The sequence below is a fragment of the Colletotrichum siamense genome (assembly GCF_013390195.1).
Source record: "Colletotrichum siamense strain Cg363 chromosome Unknown KSG_Cg363_contig01, whole genome shotgun sequence".
In the NCBI taxonomy this organism is placed as follows: domain Eukaryota; kingdom Fungi; phylum Ascomycota; class Sordariomycetes; order Glomerellales; family Glomerellaceae; genus Colletotrichum; species Colletotrichum siamense.
The window spans coordinates 5,050,742-5,066,155 of record NW_023501014.1 but is presented as its reverse complement, the minus strand read 5'-3'; the positions used below and the strand labels follow the sequence as shown (position 1 = coordinate 5,066,155).

The following is a 15,414-nucleotide window of genomic DNA, read 5'->3' as shown; positions in this document are numbered from 1 at the left end:
CCCTCAGAAGATCTTTCAAGGGCCCACAAGCCCTAGCATTCTAAAAGGCTTCTTTGATTTGGTGAACGCAAAGACGTGTTGACTGCGCTGGAGGCATGTTGTTCTCGTTAAAGGTCACTCCTGTCTTCTGATTGGCTAGAACGCCGGACGGGCCACCCCTGTCCCCGTGCCAAGCACCGATTTTGTGGAGCCGACGACCGAGAAGCAGCAAACGCAGGTGAGTCTCGAAAATTAGCGACCACGCTCTCACCTGGGACTTTTTTTTTTGCCCTTTCCTTTTTGATCTTCATCAACAACACGGATTTTCGTGAATTTGGTGAAACAGCAAGGACGACAAAATGTCATCATCGCAGCCAACCCCCGACTCGGGCGAGAAGCCCACCAAGAACGACAACCGCGCCGAGAACTGGACGCCCAAGGATGCCGCAGACGGCTGCGTCACCAGAAAAATCTGGGTGGCAATCTACACCAAGACCTTTGAGGAGTTTCTGAGCCCTGAAATCCAGATGATGTGGAAGGGCGGTATCCGCAAAGCATACGAATGGATCCACGCCAACAAGGACGACACCTGGGTGCCCCGGCGATACGTCGCCCACGAGGCCTTGAAGGTTTGCGCATTTTCACTGAGTAAGTTCACTGCATCACCGATGATTCATATGACTGACACCGTGACAGACGTGTACGATGAGAAAACCTGGCCCGAGGAGTTTGTCCCCTGGATCATCAGGAAGGAGGAGATGGCGGATCTCGACGACGGCTACCGCGAGTTCCTCGAGAGCAAGAAGGCCTCTGAGGCTACCCAGAGAAAGGGCAAGGGTAAGGCTGTCTCGGAGAACGATTCAGCGCCCAAGGACAAGACCGGCCTCACGCTGGAGATAGAATACAAGCCTGAGGACGAGTCGAAGCTCGAGAAATGCACCGAATCCGAGTCCGAGACCAAGCCCGATGCAAGCCATGTCACGTCGGCCCCTGAGGTGACAATGCCTGTCTCTCATCTGCAGCAGAAGCCGATTGAGTGGGCGAAGCTCACCAGAAAGAAGGGCTGTTCAAACTTCAGAATGCCTGCTGAGATTGCAAAAGCCATTGACAGAGGCAGGATGGAGCGTGAGAAAATCTTCGAGAAGTCTTTCCTCCTTCGAGACAAACGAGGCCTAGTTGGAGAGGGCTTCGCCGTACCAGTTCCTCCCGACGTCCAACAGGAGAGTCTTTTTCGCAACTCCGAGCAAATGTATCTTGCAAACCTCTACCTCAACCAAATGCTACAGGTTGCCTGGCTCGACTACGAGGGAACCACTTATCTTCTATGCTTCCAGAAGAACCCTGACGGCTCTCTCATGAGCCTTTTGGAAGACTACACCAAGGCGTGGATTGGCCTGAAGCAATACTGCCGCCATCTGACGATCGAGCCCCCGAATCAGCATCTCATGTTGAACCAATGGCTCGATGACCACTCGGAGAACCACAATCTCTCGGACTTGGCGATCTGGGGCATTTACCTTCACAGGCAGCAGAAGGTTGATGAGGCGTGGCTTGCCGAACCCCCCGAAACTCGGCACCACATCTTGGACACTCAGAAGTTGCTTTCCGAGATTACTCGGTTCCTTGTCAACCATACCGATGGGGGGGTTAATGAGCGAGAGGCACAGCTTGACATGCTTCTATGGAATGGACCGCACACTCAAGACCGGTCTTTGACTTTCCGCCAGGCAATTTCGCCGATTAGTGACGCTTACGCCACATGCGGTGGAACGTTGACTGGGCGTGTTCAAGCTGCGAGCGCATGGATGGACAAAAAGTACAAGCAGAAGTCTGACCACCTCGAGAAGTTCGCTCCTGATAATAGTGACCCGGCTCATAGCTTCATAAAGAGCTGCCAGGCTGCTATCGACCAAATTCACTGCAACCACCCTCTTTCAATCAATCCCCGTCCACTTGCAGAGTCTTCCCTCATCGCTGCCCGCCCTCTTTGCCAACTATGAATGGCTGAAGAACACGCAAGTTTGGTATAACCATCCTTGAACGTGTTCCTCGGGAGCTCAGCAAGTAGCTGAGTTCCATGGACTGATGATGAGCGGTGACGAGACCAGAGAGTGGGTGCAGCATGTAGCTGTGCTCCAGGAAAGGGGTGACGAGACCAGAGAGTGGGTGCAGCATTTAGCTGTGCTCCCGGAAAGGGGTGACGAGATCAGAGAGTGGGTGCAGCATTTAGCTGTGCTCCAGCGACGCGTCACGGGAGTTGGCGACAGCAGCAATCAGCTGTTATCGCGCAACCCAAGACTGGAACAGGTAGATAATAGAGTCTGGTCAACCATAGCTTATGCGTGCCTGTGATGTCTTGTCTACTGTCTTGTGATCTGTTTCCTGTAGAGACTGCTGGTTATCATACTGTCAGTTCAATCACTTTGCATGTCAGAATGGTTTCATTACGTTGCCCTCTAAGCGCTGCTGCACCGTGACTTTAGAAAGATCTGCTCTCTTTTAGAACGTAGAATGTCGCGAGGATGCAAAGTGTCGCGAGGAGGCAAAGTGTTACGAGGATGCAGAATATCGCGAGGATGCAAAGTATTGCGAGGATGCAAAGTGTCGCGAGGATGCAAAGTATCGCGAGGAGGAAATAGAGTGCTGAAAGTATTTCTACGCACTAGTTAGGGTGTAAATCAAGTCTTCTCGCAAAATTTAGGGTGGTTAAATGAAAGTCCACTATGCCTTTAAATACAGGTGGACATCAGCTGCCCTAAGACATACTACGCTGATGAGAACGCTACCTCCCCACTCTTATAGGTACAACCCAATTTGCACATTTCAGGCCTTTCAGAAGTGGCACGCTACGGCGGCGTAAGGTCAAAGTCCGGCGCAGCCCAGCACCAAGCAATCTTGCTATCCTGGAATGCATACGTTGCGATCTCATTGATCTTAACTGGGTTTTGTCTGTTGTCCCCTCTTTGGAGGTTCTTATTCTCTGGGACCCCCTCAAGCGTGAGCCTCACAAACACCTGCTGCTTCTCAACGTCCGTCACCATGTCCTGGACGTGATACTTCAGCCCAGCTGTTGCGGGCAGGAGAAACTTCTCAAAGAAGCCGACGACAACCTCGCGCGGGAGCGGATTCCCGTTCATCAACAGCTCTGGGGCCATCATCTGCGGCACAACAACCGCCATCGCACCGTCGTTGTAACTTTGGATGTACGTGTGGTATGCATTCCTCAGACCGTCTGCTGACAGTCGCGTTTCTGACGCAGGAGGCGCCGTGGGCGCGACACGGGCGGTAAGAGGGGCTCGCGGGTTCGGACGCGTTTCAATCTCGTAGAAGCGTGAGATCTTGCCCCTGGCGTCAAGGAAAACGAGGACAAGCGACCACGTTTCGAGGGACACTCCTTCAGCGCTGACTGTTGTGGCAATCTGGCGAGCGCCGAGGGAGTTCCCGTCAGAGTGGACAGCAACAGCATCAGTCCTGAGTTGAGTACGGCGGCCTCCTTTGACATCAGCGCTCAGGCGACTGATGAAGTCATTGCCGCTTTTTTGTTGATCGTTGTAGGTCACCGTGTCCCCGAGATAGTTCTTAGCCTCATCCCATTCCCGGGTGTTGACCTTGTCCAGGAATGCTTCAAAGAGGGAGGTGATGTGCTGAGCCGACATGGTTTCTGATTGAAATGGTCTGGTCAAGACGCGGGAATCTATCAGACGTTGCACGAGTTTATATGTCTTTGTCTGCGTACGTGTCTATCTCGACAGAGTCCAGCAAGTCCGGCGCGGCGCTCGGCACCGGATGCCCGAAACGGCAAACGGGCACCGAGCCACGCCGACGGGCCGGGCCACCCATCTTTGCGCCCCGAACTCAATATAAGGCTTGTGGTGATGTGGTGCTGTTATAGTTTCTGCTTGCAGAGTGGCTGAATAGAGAGAGGCTCAAAAAGGAAACCAAAAGTACATTTGCTCAAGTTCATCCCACGTTCTTACGCTGATGCATTCCTCTAGCAGGCCTACAAGCATACCTCAGTATCTATGCAGCTAGTTGTGTGTAAATGGGAAATCCCCCCAAAGAGTGGTGGCCTGAGCTTATTGTCGAAGCAGGGCAAAGCTAGCAGGCCTTCGCTGTTGCCTGCGCCAGGCAGACGAAAAAAATCGAAATATAGCGCCTATGATTTCTACTGCATTATATAAATGCCCCAATGTAGGTGTGCTGAACTTTGCGCGTTCTATTCAAGCTGCACCACAGACTGACGCTGCTGACGCTCTTTGTCTCTGACATCTCACGTCCATTCAAAGCAAACATCTCGCAGCCTTTGATCCGTCCCAATTCATTCATCATGGCCGCCGCCGCGTCCGCCCCCTACACCGGCCCCTCCCCGCGCCACATGATTGACACCCACACTCTCGCTCAGGAAATCATCAACCGCAACAACGACCCTTGCCCGATCCTCGACGAAGACGAGCTGGCTCTCCTCTCTCAATTCGTTGCCGATCCAGCCCAGGCTGGCGCCATCCTCGAGGCCCGCGACTCAGAGGAGGCCGTCAAGTCTGGCAGCTTGGTGGCCTACGTCATCTCCCTTCACGGCACTGAGAAAGCTGCGCTCACCGACGACGAGATAGCGCTTCTGAAGAGATGGTTCGATAACGGTCAGAAGGCCTGAGACTACAAGCGGGCGACGATGAATCCTCGGTTTTGTTCCACCTCGCGACAAGTTTTCAATGGGACTGTACATGGGCGCATTCTTTCACATTTATGGCAGCTAGCCTACTAGAACACATCTATTCTCTTCTCTTTCTCGATGCCCCCGGCGTTGGTATCGTCCGACCCGGTCCATCTATTTGTCATCCTCCGCGATGACCACGGCGTCGGTAATGTCCGACCCGGCGTCTATCACTCGTCCTCCTCCACGATGACCACGGCGTCGGTAATGTCCGACCCGGCGTCTATCACTCGTCCTCCTCCACGATGACCACGGCGTCGGTAATGTCCGACCCGGCGTCTATCACTCGTCCTCCTCCACGATGACCCCGGCGTTGGTATCGTCCGACCCGGTCCATCTACTCATCCTCCTCCACGGCGACCTCCTCGGCGTCAGTAATCTCCGACTCGGTGTCCGTCCACTCTTCCTCCTTCACGGTGACCCTGGCGTTGGTATGATCCGACGCGGTTTCCGTCCACTCTTCCTCCTTCACGATGACCTCTCCGGCGCCGGTAACGTCCGATCCAGTGTCCTTCGATTCAACCTCTCGCAGGCAATCGTCCTTGGCATCTTCATGATCCAAGTCATCGTGCTCTGAGATGGCTGCTCTCGGGCCCATGTCCTTCGAGTCTTCGTCGTCCGAGTCGTCATGCTTCGGGATGGCTGCTCTCAGGCTAATGTCCTTCGAGTCTTCGTCATCCAGGTCGTCGCCACCCGGGTCGGCGTACTTCGAGTGGGCCTCCTTCGAATTGGAATCTGTCGATTCATCGTCATCGGAGTCGTAGTACAATTGTCTCTTGTAGGCTGCTAACTTGTCCCCCCTGAGCTTGTCAACTTCGGAATCGAAAAGCTTATCATGGTTCTCCATGATGGCATCGAAAGAAGCCGTAGCTGGATCGGACGGCAGCTGAGTGTTCTCGGCTTTGTAGTCGTAGTTCTCCCAGATCCGGACAACCTTGCCATCCACCTCGTACTTTCCGTCTCGCATCTTCTGAGTGAACTTTCTGGTCCACGGAAACGGACCTCCTTTGTACTTTGCCGGAATGATCAATCCACTCTCGATTAGCGGAACCCATTCGACCCACGGGATGTTCAATCTGCCGGGAGGTTTGTTGCCGCGGTCGCGAACGAAAAGCTCGTAAAGCGCCTGGGGGTCATTGAACAGCTCTCTGGCAACCTCTGTGGCGCATTCATAGATGACATGTCCCTTGTCATTGCAGATAAAGCATCCTGAGATAACGCCATACATGTCTGGGAACATGCAGTCGATGTTGCGGTGGCCATAATGGCCACAGTTGCAACATCTGATGTAGCTCCCTTTGCGCTCAAAAGCGTCTCTGCCTTTCGCTTTCATAAGTTCCGCTTCTGCCTCGCTGTAAGTGACCTTTGCAACGAAAGGGGGCTCAGTCCGGGCTCCCTTCATCTCAGCCTCTCTTATAGCTTGAAGATGCTGCTGCTTCTCTAACGCTCTAGCAGCACATGCGGCCACTATGGCAACATTTGCGGTCTTCTTGGCAGCTTTTGACGCTGACTCTAAGCCCCCTCTTTGACTAGAGAAGCCGCTGCGATCGCCTTGGAAGCTGTGGTGGCCATGGTGACCGCCCCTGCTGGGGAATCCGTTCCTGTAACCGTTGCGATCGTCTTGGTGTCCGCCTTGATATTCGCCGTGCTGACCGTGGTGACCGCCCCTGCCGGGGAAGCCGCCTTGATGACCGCCTTGATGGTTGCTCTGGCTGGGAAAGCCGTCTCTGTGACTGTCGCGATCGCCTTGGTATTCGCCCGTGTAATCGACGCCGTTGTCTCGGGAGCTGTGATGGTGACCGCCCCTGCTGGGGAAGCCGCCGTGGTATCCGCCCCTGTATCCGCCGTGGTGGCCGCCTCGATGGTAGCCCCTCTGGCCAGTGAAACCGTCGCGATCGCCTTGGTATCCGCCATGTTGACCGTGGTGACCGCCCCTGTTGGGGAAGCCGCCTTGATGGCCGCCTCGATGGTCGCCGCTCTGGCTAAAGAAGCCGCCTTGGTAGCCTTGATGGTCGCCCTGGCTGGGAAAGCCGTCTCTGTGACTGTCGCGATCGCCTTGGTATTCGCCCTTGTAATCGACGCTGTTGTCTCGGGAGCTGCCTCGATGGCTGGAGAAGTTGCCTCTTTTCGAAACCCTCAAATCTTCCGACTCGCAATCGCGTCGCTTTTTGAACGACATCTTGAACGCGTTGCTGGTGCTGGGTGTTGAGATTGTGTTGTCGGGTTGGGTTGTTGACGCGAGGAAAACAACGCAAGGTGAAGAAGGGGTTTTTTTTTTCTGAGTCGGCAGGGTTTTTTCTCCCGCTCTGGAAAAAACCCAATGGGCTGGTTCTGTGCAAAGAATAGAGACTGCGTGCGTTTTCAATTCACCTACTTTCAAATAAGACCGCCGTGTACTTGGTGGCTTTTATGGGAACGACGAGGGACAATAGGAAGGGACGACAGCAAGGACAACAACAGAGGAAGACGACAAAGGATAATGATAAAGGTTGAGAAAGTAATAGCGACTACAACAGCAATAACAATAGCGAGCATATAGGAAAAGTAGTCGCTCATAGGATAGGGAGCCCCTTTCGAACATGCTTTACAGCTATACCTCTCACCCACTTCAGCTCGGTGTGAATTGTGCCCTACACCAATTTGCCCGCAGATTAAACGATATACTTAGACCAGCAAACCATTGCGCTAAAGCTCTACCTATAATGTTTCCACCCGATTAGAAATATAATTTATCAACGCATTCTTTTGCAGAGTATTTTTATCTGCTCTACCCTTACTTACTGCTACTGAGCTATTGAGACATGCAACCACGCTTTAAACCTAAAGGATTTACACTATGACTTACCTCTTTGCCTAAACCCGTTGGATTAAGGCATCTGATACGATGATGCGGTCGTGTGGTGGTTGAACGGTCCACAATCTCACCGTCCGACCCTCCGACAGCCGATCCACCGACCATCCGACACCGCGCTCCGTCGGTCCACACATCCGACTCGGTGGACAACATGCGGATGGTAACGGAGCGGCCCGGTATTGGTGAGACGAACTCCCAGCTTTGTGTATTTAAATTGGCCGTCTTGGCTCGGGTAAGTGACACTGCCTCTCACTGCATCCAGCTCATCACCGCACATCTACGACTCAAGATCAAGCGCTCATCCAACACATAGAACGCAAAGGTTCTTTCGCAAAAGACATTGAGAAAATACAGACCGTCCCTCGAAATGGAAACCCCGATTGCCTTGGTGATCTCAAATGCAGAACAAAAAGCAGCCGATCTCGAGGCTGGTTCCAATGCCCCGACCATCACCACTGATGAGAATATTGTCGACTGGGAAGGCCCGGAAGACCCTCAAAACCCGCTGAACTGGTCGGCAAGATTGCGGTACGGACATGTGGTCATTGTATCTCTGCTCTCCCTCGTCGTGTAAGTCACATTTTCACCCAGCTGCAATCCACGTCGGTAACTAACACGGACCTCAGCAACCTTGCCGCCACGATGATAGCGCCCGGCATGGAATACGTCGTACGAGACATCCACATCACCAGCCAAACCATCGGCACACTATCCGTCACGATATACCTTCTGGGCTTCGCCTTGGGCCCCCTCATCATCTCTTCCGCTTCCGAGATGCACGGCCGCCTCATCGTATATCATATCTGCAACGTCCTGTTCATTGCCTTCATTATCGGTACAGCTTTGAGCAAGACGGTGCCTCAACTTCTCATCTTCCGCGTTCTTTCTGGCATTGCAGGCTCTGCTCCAATGACCATTGGAGGCGGTACGATCGCGGACGTGATTCCCTCAGAGCACCGTGGTCCTGCTGGAGCGCTGTTCGCTCTTGGACCCCTGATGGGACCGGTATGTTGATCACTCAATGGGCCACAGATCCCGAAGCTGACCTTTACGATAAAAGGTCCTCGGTCCAGTCATAGGAGGCTTCCTGTCAACTCGCGAGGGTTGGCGCTGGACGTTTTGGCTCATGGCCATCATGGTGAGCAACCCCTGACTGGCGGGTCCATCGTCACGATACTAACATCTTGACCAGAGCAGCCTCATTTCACTCGTAGCTCTGGCATTCCTCCGAGAGACCCATCCCAACATCCTGCTTTCCCGCAAAGCCGACCGTCTCCGCCGCGAGACGGGCAACCAGGAGCTGCGCTCGAAGCTGGACCGCCGCCTCACCTCATCCCAAATCCTGATCGGCGCCTTTGTCCGAACTGGAAAACTCTTGATCTTCTCTCCTATAGTCCTCATTATGTCCCTCTACGTCGGTCTCGTCTTCGGCCTGCTGTACCTCCTCTTCACCACCATCACCCCAATCTTCCAGGGGGTCTACGGTTTCAAAGCCGAACTCGTCGGTCTGGCCTACTTGGGCATCGGCATTGGCGAGTTGACAAGTCTCATCGTCTTTGGCACACTGAGTGACCGAGTATCGGCATGGCGCACAAAGTCAGAGGGGCGGTCCGTTCCCGAACATCGGCTCATTTTGATGATTTGGTTCGCTCCCGTCATGACCATCGGGTTCTTCATCTATGGCTGGACCGCGCATTATCAGGTGCACTGGATCGCTCCCATCATCGGCACCTTCTTCATCGGTTTTGGAGCATTCTTCGTCATTGTAAGTTAGGGAATTGTTGTCGAACATTGAAAATCGGCTTGCTAACGAAGTGAGTAGCTACCTGCGCAAATCTACCTGGTCGACGTATTCGGCTCTGAGGCTGCCGCGTCAGCCCTCGGCGCAAACATCCTCTTGCGCTGCCTATTCGGTGCTTTCCTTCCTCTGGCAGGCACAAAGATGTATGAGACGCTCAACTACGGTTGGGGCAACACTCTCCTTGGCTTCTTGTCCCTGGCTTTCGTACCCGCCCCGATGTTCTTCTACAAGTATGGAGGTTGGCTTCGCAGCAAGACAGCCACGAGTTTGTGAGCTTCTCGCCAATAAAGCAGGCCATATGACACGATTTCTTTGACTTTTAAAGGCATAGACAAAAGGAGCATTAATAGATAGGTCTTAGACCAAGAGGTCTCTTTCACAAACAGGGCTTTCGGGTCACTCATAATTCTAATAGAATCTTTTTCTTGATTGGATGGAAACCAGAACCATCGAGCAACCCAATGGCATGTGAACGATTAATCTGCAGGTGGCTTCATGCCGGTCTTTCACCCACCAGGAATCATCAATGGCCTCGTCATCAGCAGGCTCCGGAAATTTGGTCTCATTGGCTGCTTTTAGGCCCCCTTTTGCGTAGGCAGTCAGATTTCTTCTCGTTATGCACAAAGGCGGCATGGCGCTCCATTCTACCCGCTTATGTAGGTACTTTAGTGCGCTGACAGGAAGGAGGCTGGGATTGACGACCTTCCCATCTCCTTCCCCAAAAGATGTCTGTCTCGGAGCGAAAACTGCACAGAAATCTTCCAAATACCATCCCGACTGTCTCAACATCACTGCAAACATGTCATCCATCCAGGACGCCTCTGCCGGACCTGAGAGACCGCGCCCCCCGCCAAACCGCCGAAGAGACAAACCCACAGTGGTATGCGAAACTTGTCGCAAACGCAAGTGAGTACCCAAAGGACTTTCGACAGTTGAATGTGCATGGTTGCTCATTGCTTGGCTTCCCAGACAGAAATGTGACCGACAGCAACCTTGCCAGAGGTGCGTCCAGCATGGCATTCAGTGCACTTACGCCAATAGTGGCCCTCTCTCTGCCGGGATTTCCCAGCATGCTGCCAGTGCTCGACCACGGGCAAATCTGCAAGCTCGATTGGCCCAGCTTGAGAGCTTGGTTGTGACGATGATGGAGGACCCTGGGCCGTCACGCGAAACGCCTGTGACTACGGCGCTCACAGGAAATAGCGCAACGGGTTATGTCCCAGCAGGCAATAGCACGCCAACCGAAGCCCGCGATGAATCATCAAAGACGTCTGAGAGTGGCAGTATCCGGCTGAACGCATCCGAGGCTCGGTATGTTGGGAGCAGTCACTGGGCCTCGATTCTGGACGGGATCGCCGAGTTGAAGGACCACTTGGAGGCGGAGGAGGAGATTCAGACCAACAGTGCGACTCCCGGCTCAATCCCCGCCCCAGAGGACGACATGGAGATGCCGCTGCTGTACAGCGTACGCTCTGCCTCAAGGGCACAGATCCTAGACTCGATTCCTCCGAAGCAAGTTCTGGACCGCTACATATCGCACTATTTCAACTCTCTGGACTTGGCATCAGGTTTGTGACGCCCATGATGCTTTGCTGTATCACATGCTCATTGAAGCAACAGGCGCATTTCATACCGGAAAATTCATGAGGGAGGTAAGCTGAAGGCACCATGCTCAGCTCGCCCAGGGACTGACTCTCTTTAGTATGCCGAGTTTTGCCAGAATCCATCCGAAACCCCCGTCATGTGGCTGGGCTTATTGTACTCAATCATGTGCATGGCAGTCATGTCGTACGACCTCGTCGGCAAATCTGAGGTCGAAGATCCAAAGGCTTTGATCGATCAGTACCGCGAGAAGACGGCACAGTGTCTGCTACTGGGAAAGTACGCCAACGGAGGCCAATACACCTGGGAAACCATTTATCAGTATGTCATCATAGAGTTGTCGTCGCGAAGAGATATCACGCAGACCATCGGCATCCTCCACGGCGTATCCATGAATCTGCTCCTCCAGATGGGCTACCACAGAGATCCGTCACACTTCCCAAGCATTTCCCCCTTCGCCGGGGAGATTCGACGCCGAAACTGGGTCAAGTGTTTGGAGGGCGACCTCCACATGTCGATGCGGACAGGCATACCTCGCAGGATTAGTGCCGGTCACTGGGATACAGAGGAGCCACGGAACCTACACGACGCGGACTTTGACGAAGACACGAAGGAGATCCCACCCAGCAGGCCAGAAACCGAGGTTACGGCTGTCACTCAACTGATCGCGAGGAGGCGTATGCTGGTGGCGGTTGGGGCTGCTGTCGATCTGTCTTCGTCAATCAAGCCGCCGGCTTACACCGAAGTACTGGCCGTGGATCGGCAGGTGAGGGAGGCAGAGGAAAGCCTCCCACCACCACTAAAGATGAAGCCTTTGCAGGCGTCAGTTACGGATCCCCCGCTGTTGATCATGCACAGGCTATACTTGGCGCTCATGTTTCGTATAGGTGAGGTCATGATCCATCGCAAATATCTCAGCGAAGCAAGCGACAGCTTCAGCTACTCGCGAAAGAAGTGCTTGGACTCTTGTCTCTCTGTTCTGCAGCTACAACACACTCTCAACGAGGAAACCATGGTCGGAGGCTTGCTGCATTTTGCGGGAGCCAAGCTGTCGCTTATTGGGAACCATGCATTCCTGACGGCCTGCATCACCCTCTGCGGCGCGATGTACAAGGGACTGTATGCGGCTGGAAACGAATATGCCTCGGCTAGGGAAGTGGACATCAAAACAGCGCTGTGGAATTCCCTCAGCGTTTGGATGAAGAATGAGTCTTCGTCTAGAGAGGCTCGCATTGCGGCCGAGTCCATCAGGCTTGTACTCAAGAAGAACGGCTGGTTCAGCGAGTTGCTGCCAAGTCCAGATCTAGGTTCCACCTCAGTCAATGCTATGGGTCTTGATTCTCTGGGCGGGTTCTTTGGGCACGGGATCGACAGTTTTGGCGAGGCGCCTTTGACGATGTTCAACAACGAGTGGGACCCAGAAGGGTTTCCCTGGTTCCTGGATCCGTTGAATGGTGGGATGGCCACTGGTGAGGGTCAGTCGTTTTCGAATAATTGAAGATTGAGACAGGTGATATCACTATCATTGGCCAATCTGGGGTCATTGATGTCAGTGGATGTTGCAGATTCTCATGAGAGATTCTCCGGTATCCCGTTCACTTCGGTCGTCGGATTTCGTCTGAGCTATTTCCCAGCTCTGACGACGGGTGGTCTTCACCATTCCAATGTATCTGGTAGATGAGAATAGGCAATAAGTCCAGATCTGAGACAGCCTGATTTACCAACGCAGGCCGTTGGGAGCTGAAAGCTTGCGGGTCTGGCTTGTGCTCACCTGACGATAATAGGAACCGCCTCACGCGGAGCCAGAGCCCGGCTCCGAAGTCTGAGGGCCCGAATTGTCTGTATTGTGGGCTCGAACCAACAGATGCGTGGTCATGTTTCACCAGAACTCTCTGGTTGTGGATTTGGAGAGCCCAAGTTGTCGCGCGTATTTCGGTAAAGCCTACGTGTTCCTCTAGGGTAGAAGATCATCGCCTGCGGTTTCCCTACTTCGGCTTCTGCACCCACAAGATGCGGAACAGTTGCCTGTATCCATCATCTGGCCGGGGAAAGCGAAGCGGGTCGCCCGGTCACGATGATTGGCTTCATATGCGACAGATGCAACAAATGCAGAATGTGCCACCGAGGACCCCGCCGTTGGAACGATGACAGGTTGTTGATTAGCTCTAGACCCCGGACGAACGCGAGTTTTCTCCAACGAATTGGGAAAATGGGACGTTCGCATGCAGGTCTGTATGTTACCTTGCACCAACAAGACCAAACAGTGAATCGGCAAGAAGAAGGGAACCACTCGATAGTTACGATACCTGCAGACTCGGCGACTGGCCTGCTCCGCCTCGACCCCTCACCCTTAAGGACGTCGATTCACGGTACAAATACTACCAACTCCCGCAGACTTACTTGATCACGCCAAGGTTTTGACTCTCTCTCAATAACGGGCTGACATTTGATATCGAGAATGGCTGATTCACCGGCTAACCCAGCGGCCGCGGCCTCTCCCCCCAACGTGACGGCTTCGTCCAACGTGGAAGCGCCTGACGAGCCTGTCGCACCCGCCAATCTTGAAGCTGACGATACTGAAAACGTCAGTAAATCTATATCCTCGGGTCTTCAATTTGTCTAGACTATTGACGGAAGCTTCAGCTCGCCGAGACGGCGTCCAATATTGATGATCGGATGTAGGTGCTCCTGGGGTATGCCTCATCAACGGAAGCTAACAAAACAGCTCATCGTACACTGCTTCCCTGTCCTCAAGCGTGCTTGACTACCCCACGGAAAATGGTCGACGTTACCATGCCTTTCGAGCAGGCTGTACGTAGCCAAGTCTTTGTGGAGTTCTCACTGCATTAGCTGACACTAAACTAGCATACCTTGGACCAAATGATGAAGTACCTGGGACAGGAAATTCCCTGTGAGAATGCTCGTTCGTTAATCAGTTCACAGACCGAAATGGATCGACTTGACTTCAACCACATGCTCATCATGAAGGCGATCGGTGGAAAACACTTCTTGGCCCCAGTCCCGCAGGAAGAGACGCAGAGAATCCTTGACATTGGCACTGGAACTGGTATCTGTACGCAATCAACTGTTCTCTGATGCTAAGATGATGCGACTGACCTCTACTATAGGGGCTGTTGAGGTGTCTGACCTGTTTTCCAACGCCGAGGTACGGTCTTCTTGATATTTTCGTTTTAGCTGTGGCAAATACTGATTCAATGCAGGTTTTGGGAAATGATTTCAGTGCTATTCAGCCACCTTGGTAAGACAAACGCGCCTTAGAAAGGCTAAGTCAAGCCAGTACTAACATGAAGAAAGGGTGCCGCCTAATGTCAAGTTCGAAATCGATGATGTTGAGAGTGAGTGGGTATATGACCACAAATTTGACTTCATCTTCTCCCGATACATGGCTGCATCCATTAAAGACTGGCCGAAGCTGGTGAGAAACATTCACGAGTACGCCAAATGACTCTCATCGTTACGGTTCAAGGGACTGATCAACACTATCCTAGGCACCTCAACCCCAACGGCTGGGCTGAGTTTCAGGACTACGACATCGCTTTCCGCAGCGATGATGGTACTCTGACAGAAGAGCACCACACAAACAAGTGGTGCAATACATTGATTGATGCCTGTAACAAGATCGGTCACGACCCGAACCCTGGACCCAAGTTGGAACGCTGGGTTAAGGATGCCGGCTTCATCAACGTTGTTCACCAGAGCTTCCCCATCCCCTTGGGACCGTGGCCTAAGGACCCTCATTACAAGGATGTCGGTATGACGAACCTGATCCATTACGTAGAGGGTCTCGAGGCCTTCAGTTTGAGAGCCTTCTGTGCCATCATGGGATGGACAAAAGAGGAGACCCTGGTGCATCTTGCCCATGTGCGCAGAGAGATGAAGAAGGGGGACTTCCATGCCTACATTACAATGTAAGTTCTCTCAATGCCTTTCGAGATACCTATTTGGCTAACAGCTGCCGCCTGCAGCCACGTTGTGTATGGTCAGAAGGCAGAACCCAGCACTGATAATGAGGAGGATTGACGTTGTTGACCTCTCACGAAATAGCAATCAGGATAGAGATTGGGAAAGGGAAGCTCCTCTTTGATTGCAAGAGAATCATGACGGTTACTCTCACTGCTTGAGCGCAAGTCACCGATTTTCGATTTCTTTGATACCTCGTTTTGGAAAACAAATCTGGCACCTTGTCTGATGTCAAACTCAATCGGCTCACGACAAATTTCGTTGCATTCGCGATTCCGTCCAGATCAGTCACCAGCTTGCAGATTTTCAGAGATGTGTCTTGGGTCATCAGATCTTATACCAATTGATGTGACTGAAGATGTTATCACATCTCCATCTGACAGAAAGGGTCAGAACACGTACTCCTTTCCCCTCCCGGCAATGCGAAATGCTTATTGCTGAGCTGGTTCATGCATCCATGTCGCCCTCGGAACTCTGCCTGCAGGC

The 15,414-nt window shown here is 53.0% G+C and overlaps 5 protein-coding genes across 5 annotated transcripts; 4 read left to right on the top strand and 1 right to left on the bottom strand.

The window, feature by feature from the left end:
- Positions 1-2,825: 2,825 nt before the first annotated feature.
- Positions 2,826-3,635, bottom strand: CGCS363_v001265 (uncharacterized protein; the record flags this gene model as incomplete). The annotated part of the gene is made up of 1 exon (XM_036633114.1): positions 2,826-3,635. The coding sequence occupies one exon, from the start codon at positions 3,633-3,635 to the stop codon at positions 2,826-2,828; it is 810 nt and encodes a 269-aa protein (XP_036502458.1).
- Positions 3,636-4,306: 671 nt separating this feature from the next.
- Positions 4,307-4,630, top strand: CGCS363_v001264 (uncharacterized protein; the record flags this gene model as incomplete). The annotated part of the gene is made up of 1 exon (XM_036633113.1): positions 4,307-4,630. The coding sequence occupies one exon, from the start codon at positions 4,307-4,309 to the stop codon at positions 4,628-4,630; it is 324 nt and encodes a 107-aa protein (XP_036502459.1).
- Positions 4,631-7,911: 3,281 nt separating this feature from the next.
- Positions 7,912-9,706, top strand: fsa7-1 (MFS transporter fsa7; the record flags this gene model as incomplete). Its single annotated transcript, XM_036633112.1, has 6 exons — positions 7,912-8,114; positions 8,171-8,549; positions 8,605-8,682; positions 8,737-9,309; positions 9,367-9,614; positions 9,700-9,706. 6 exons carry the CDS (start codon positions 7,912-7,914, stop codon positions 9,704-9,706), a joined length of 1,488 nt encoding a protein of 495 aa, XP_036502456.1.
- A 783-nt stretch (positions 9,707-10,489) lies between these two features.
- Positions 10,490-12,445, top strand: prlR-2 (Pyrrolocin cluster transcription factor fsdR; the record flags this gene model as incomplete). The annotated part of the gene is made up of 3 exons (XM_036633111.1): positions 10,490-10,913; positions 10,966-10,997; positions 11,048-12,445. The coding sequence occupies 3 exons, from the start codon at positions 10,490-10,492 to the stop codon at positions 12,443-12,445; spliced, it is 1,854 nt and encodes a 617-aa protein (XP_036502457.1).
- Positions 12,446-13,405: 960 nt separating this feature from the next.
- On the top strand, positions 13,406-14,988 carry CGCS363_v001261 (Secondary metabolism regulator LAE1; the record flags this gene model as incomplete). The annotated part of the gene is made up of 10 exons (XM_036633110.1): positions 13,406-13,531; positions 13,591-13,625; positions 13,673-13,758; positions 13,813-13,835; positions 13,891-14,020; positions 14,076-14,113; positions 14,169-14,206; positions 14,263-14,400; positions 14,457-14,876; positions 14,934-14,988. 10 exons carry the CDS (start codon positions 13,406-13,408, stop codon positions 14,986-14,988), a joined length of 1,089 nt encoding a protein of 362 aa, XP_036502454.1.
- Positions 14,989-15,414: the final 426 nt, after the last annotated feature.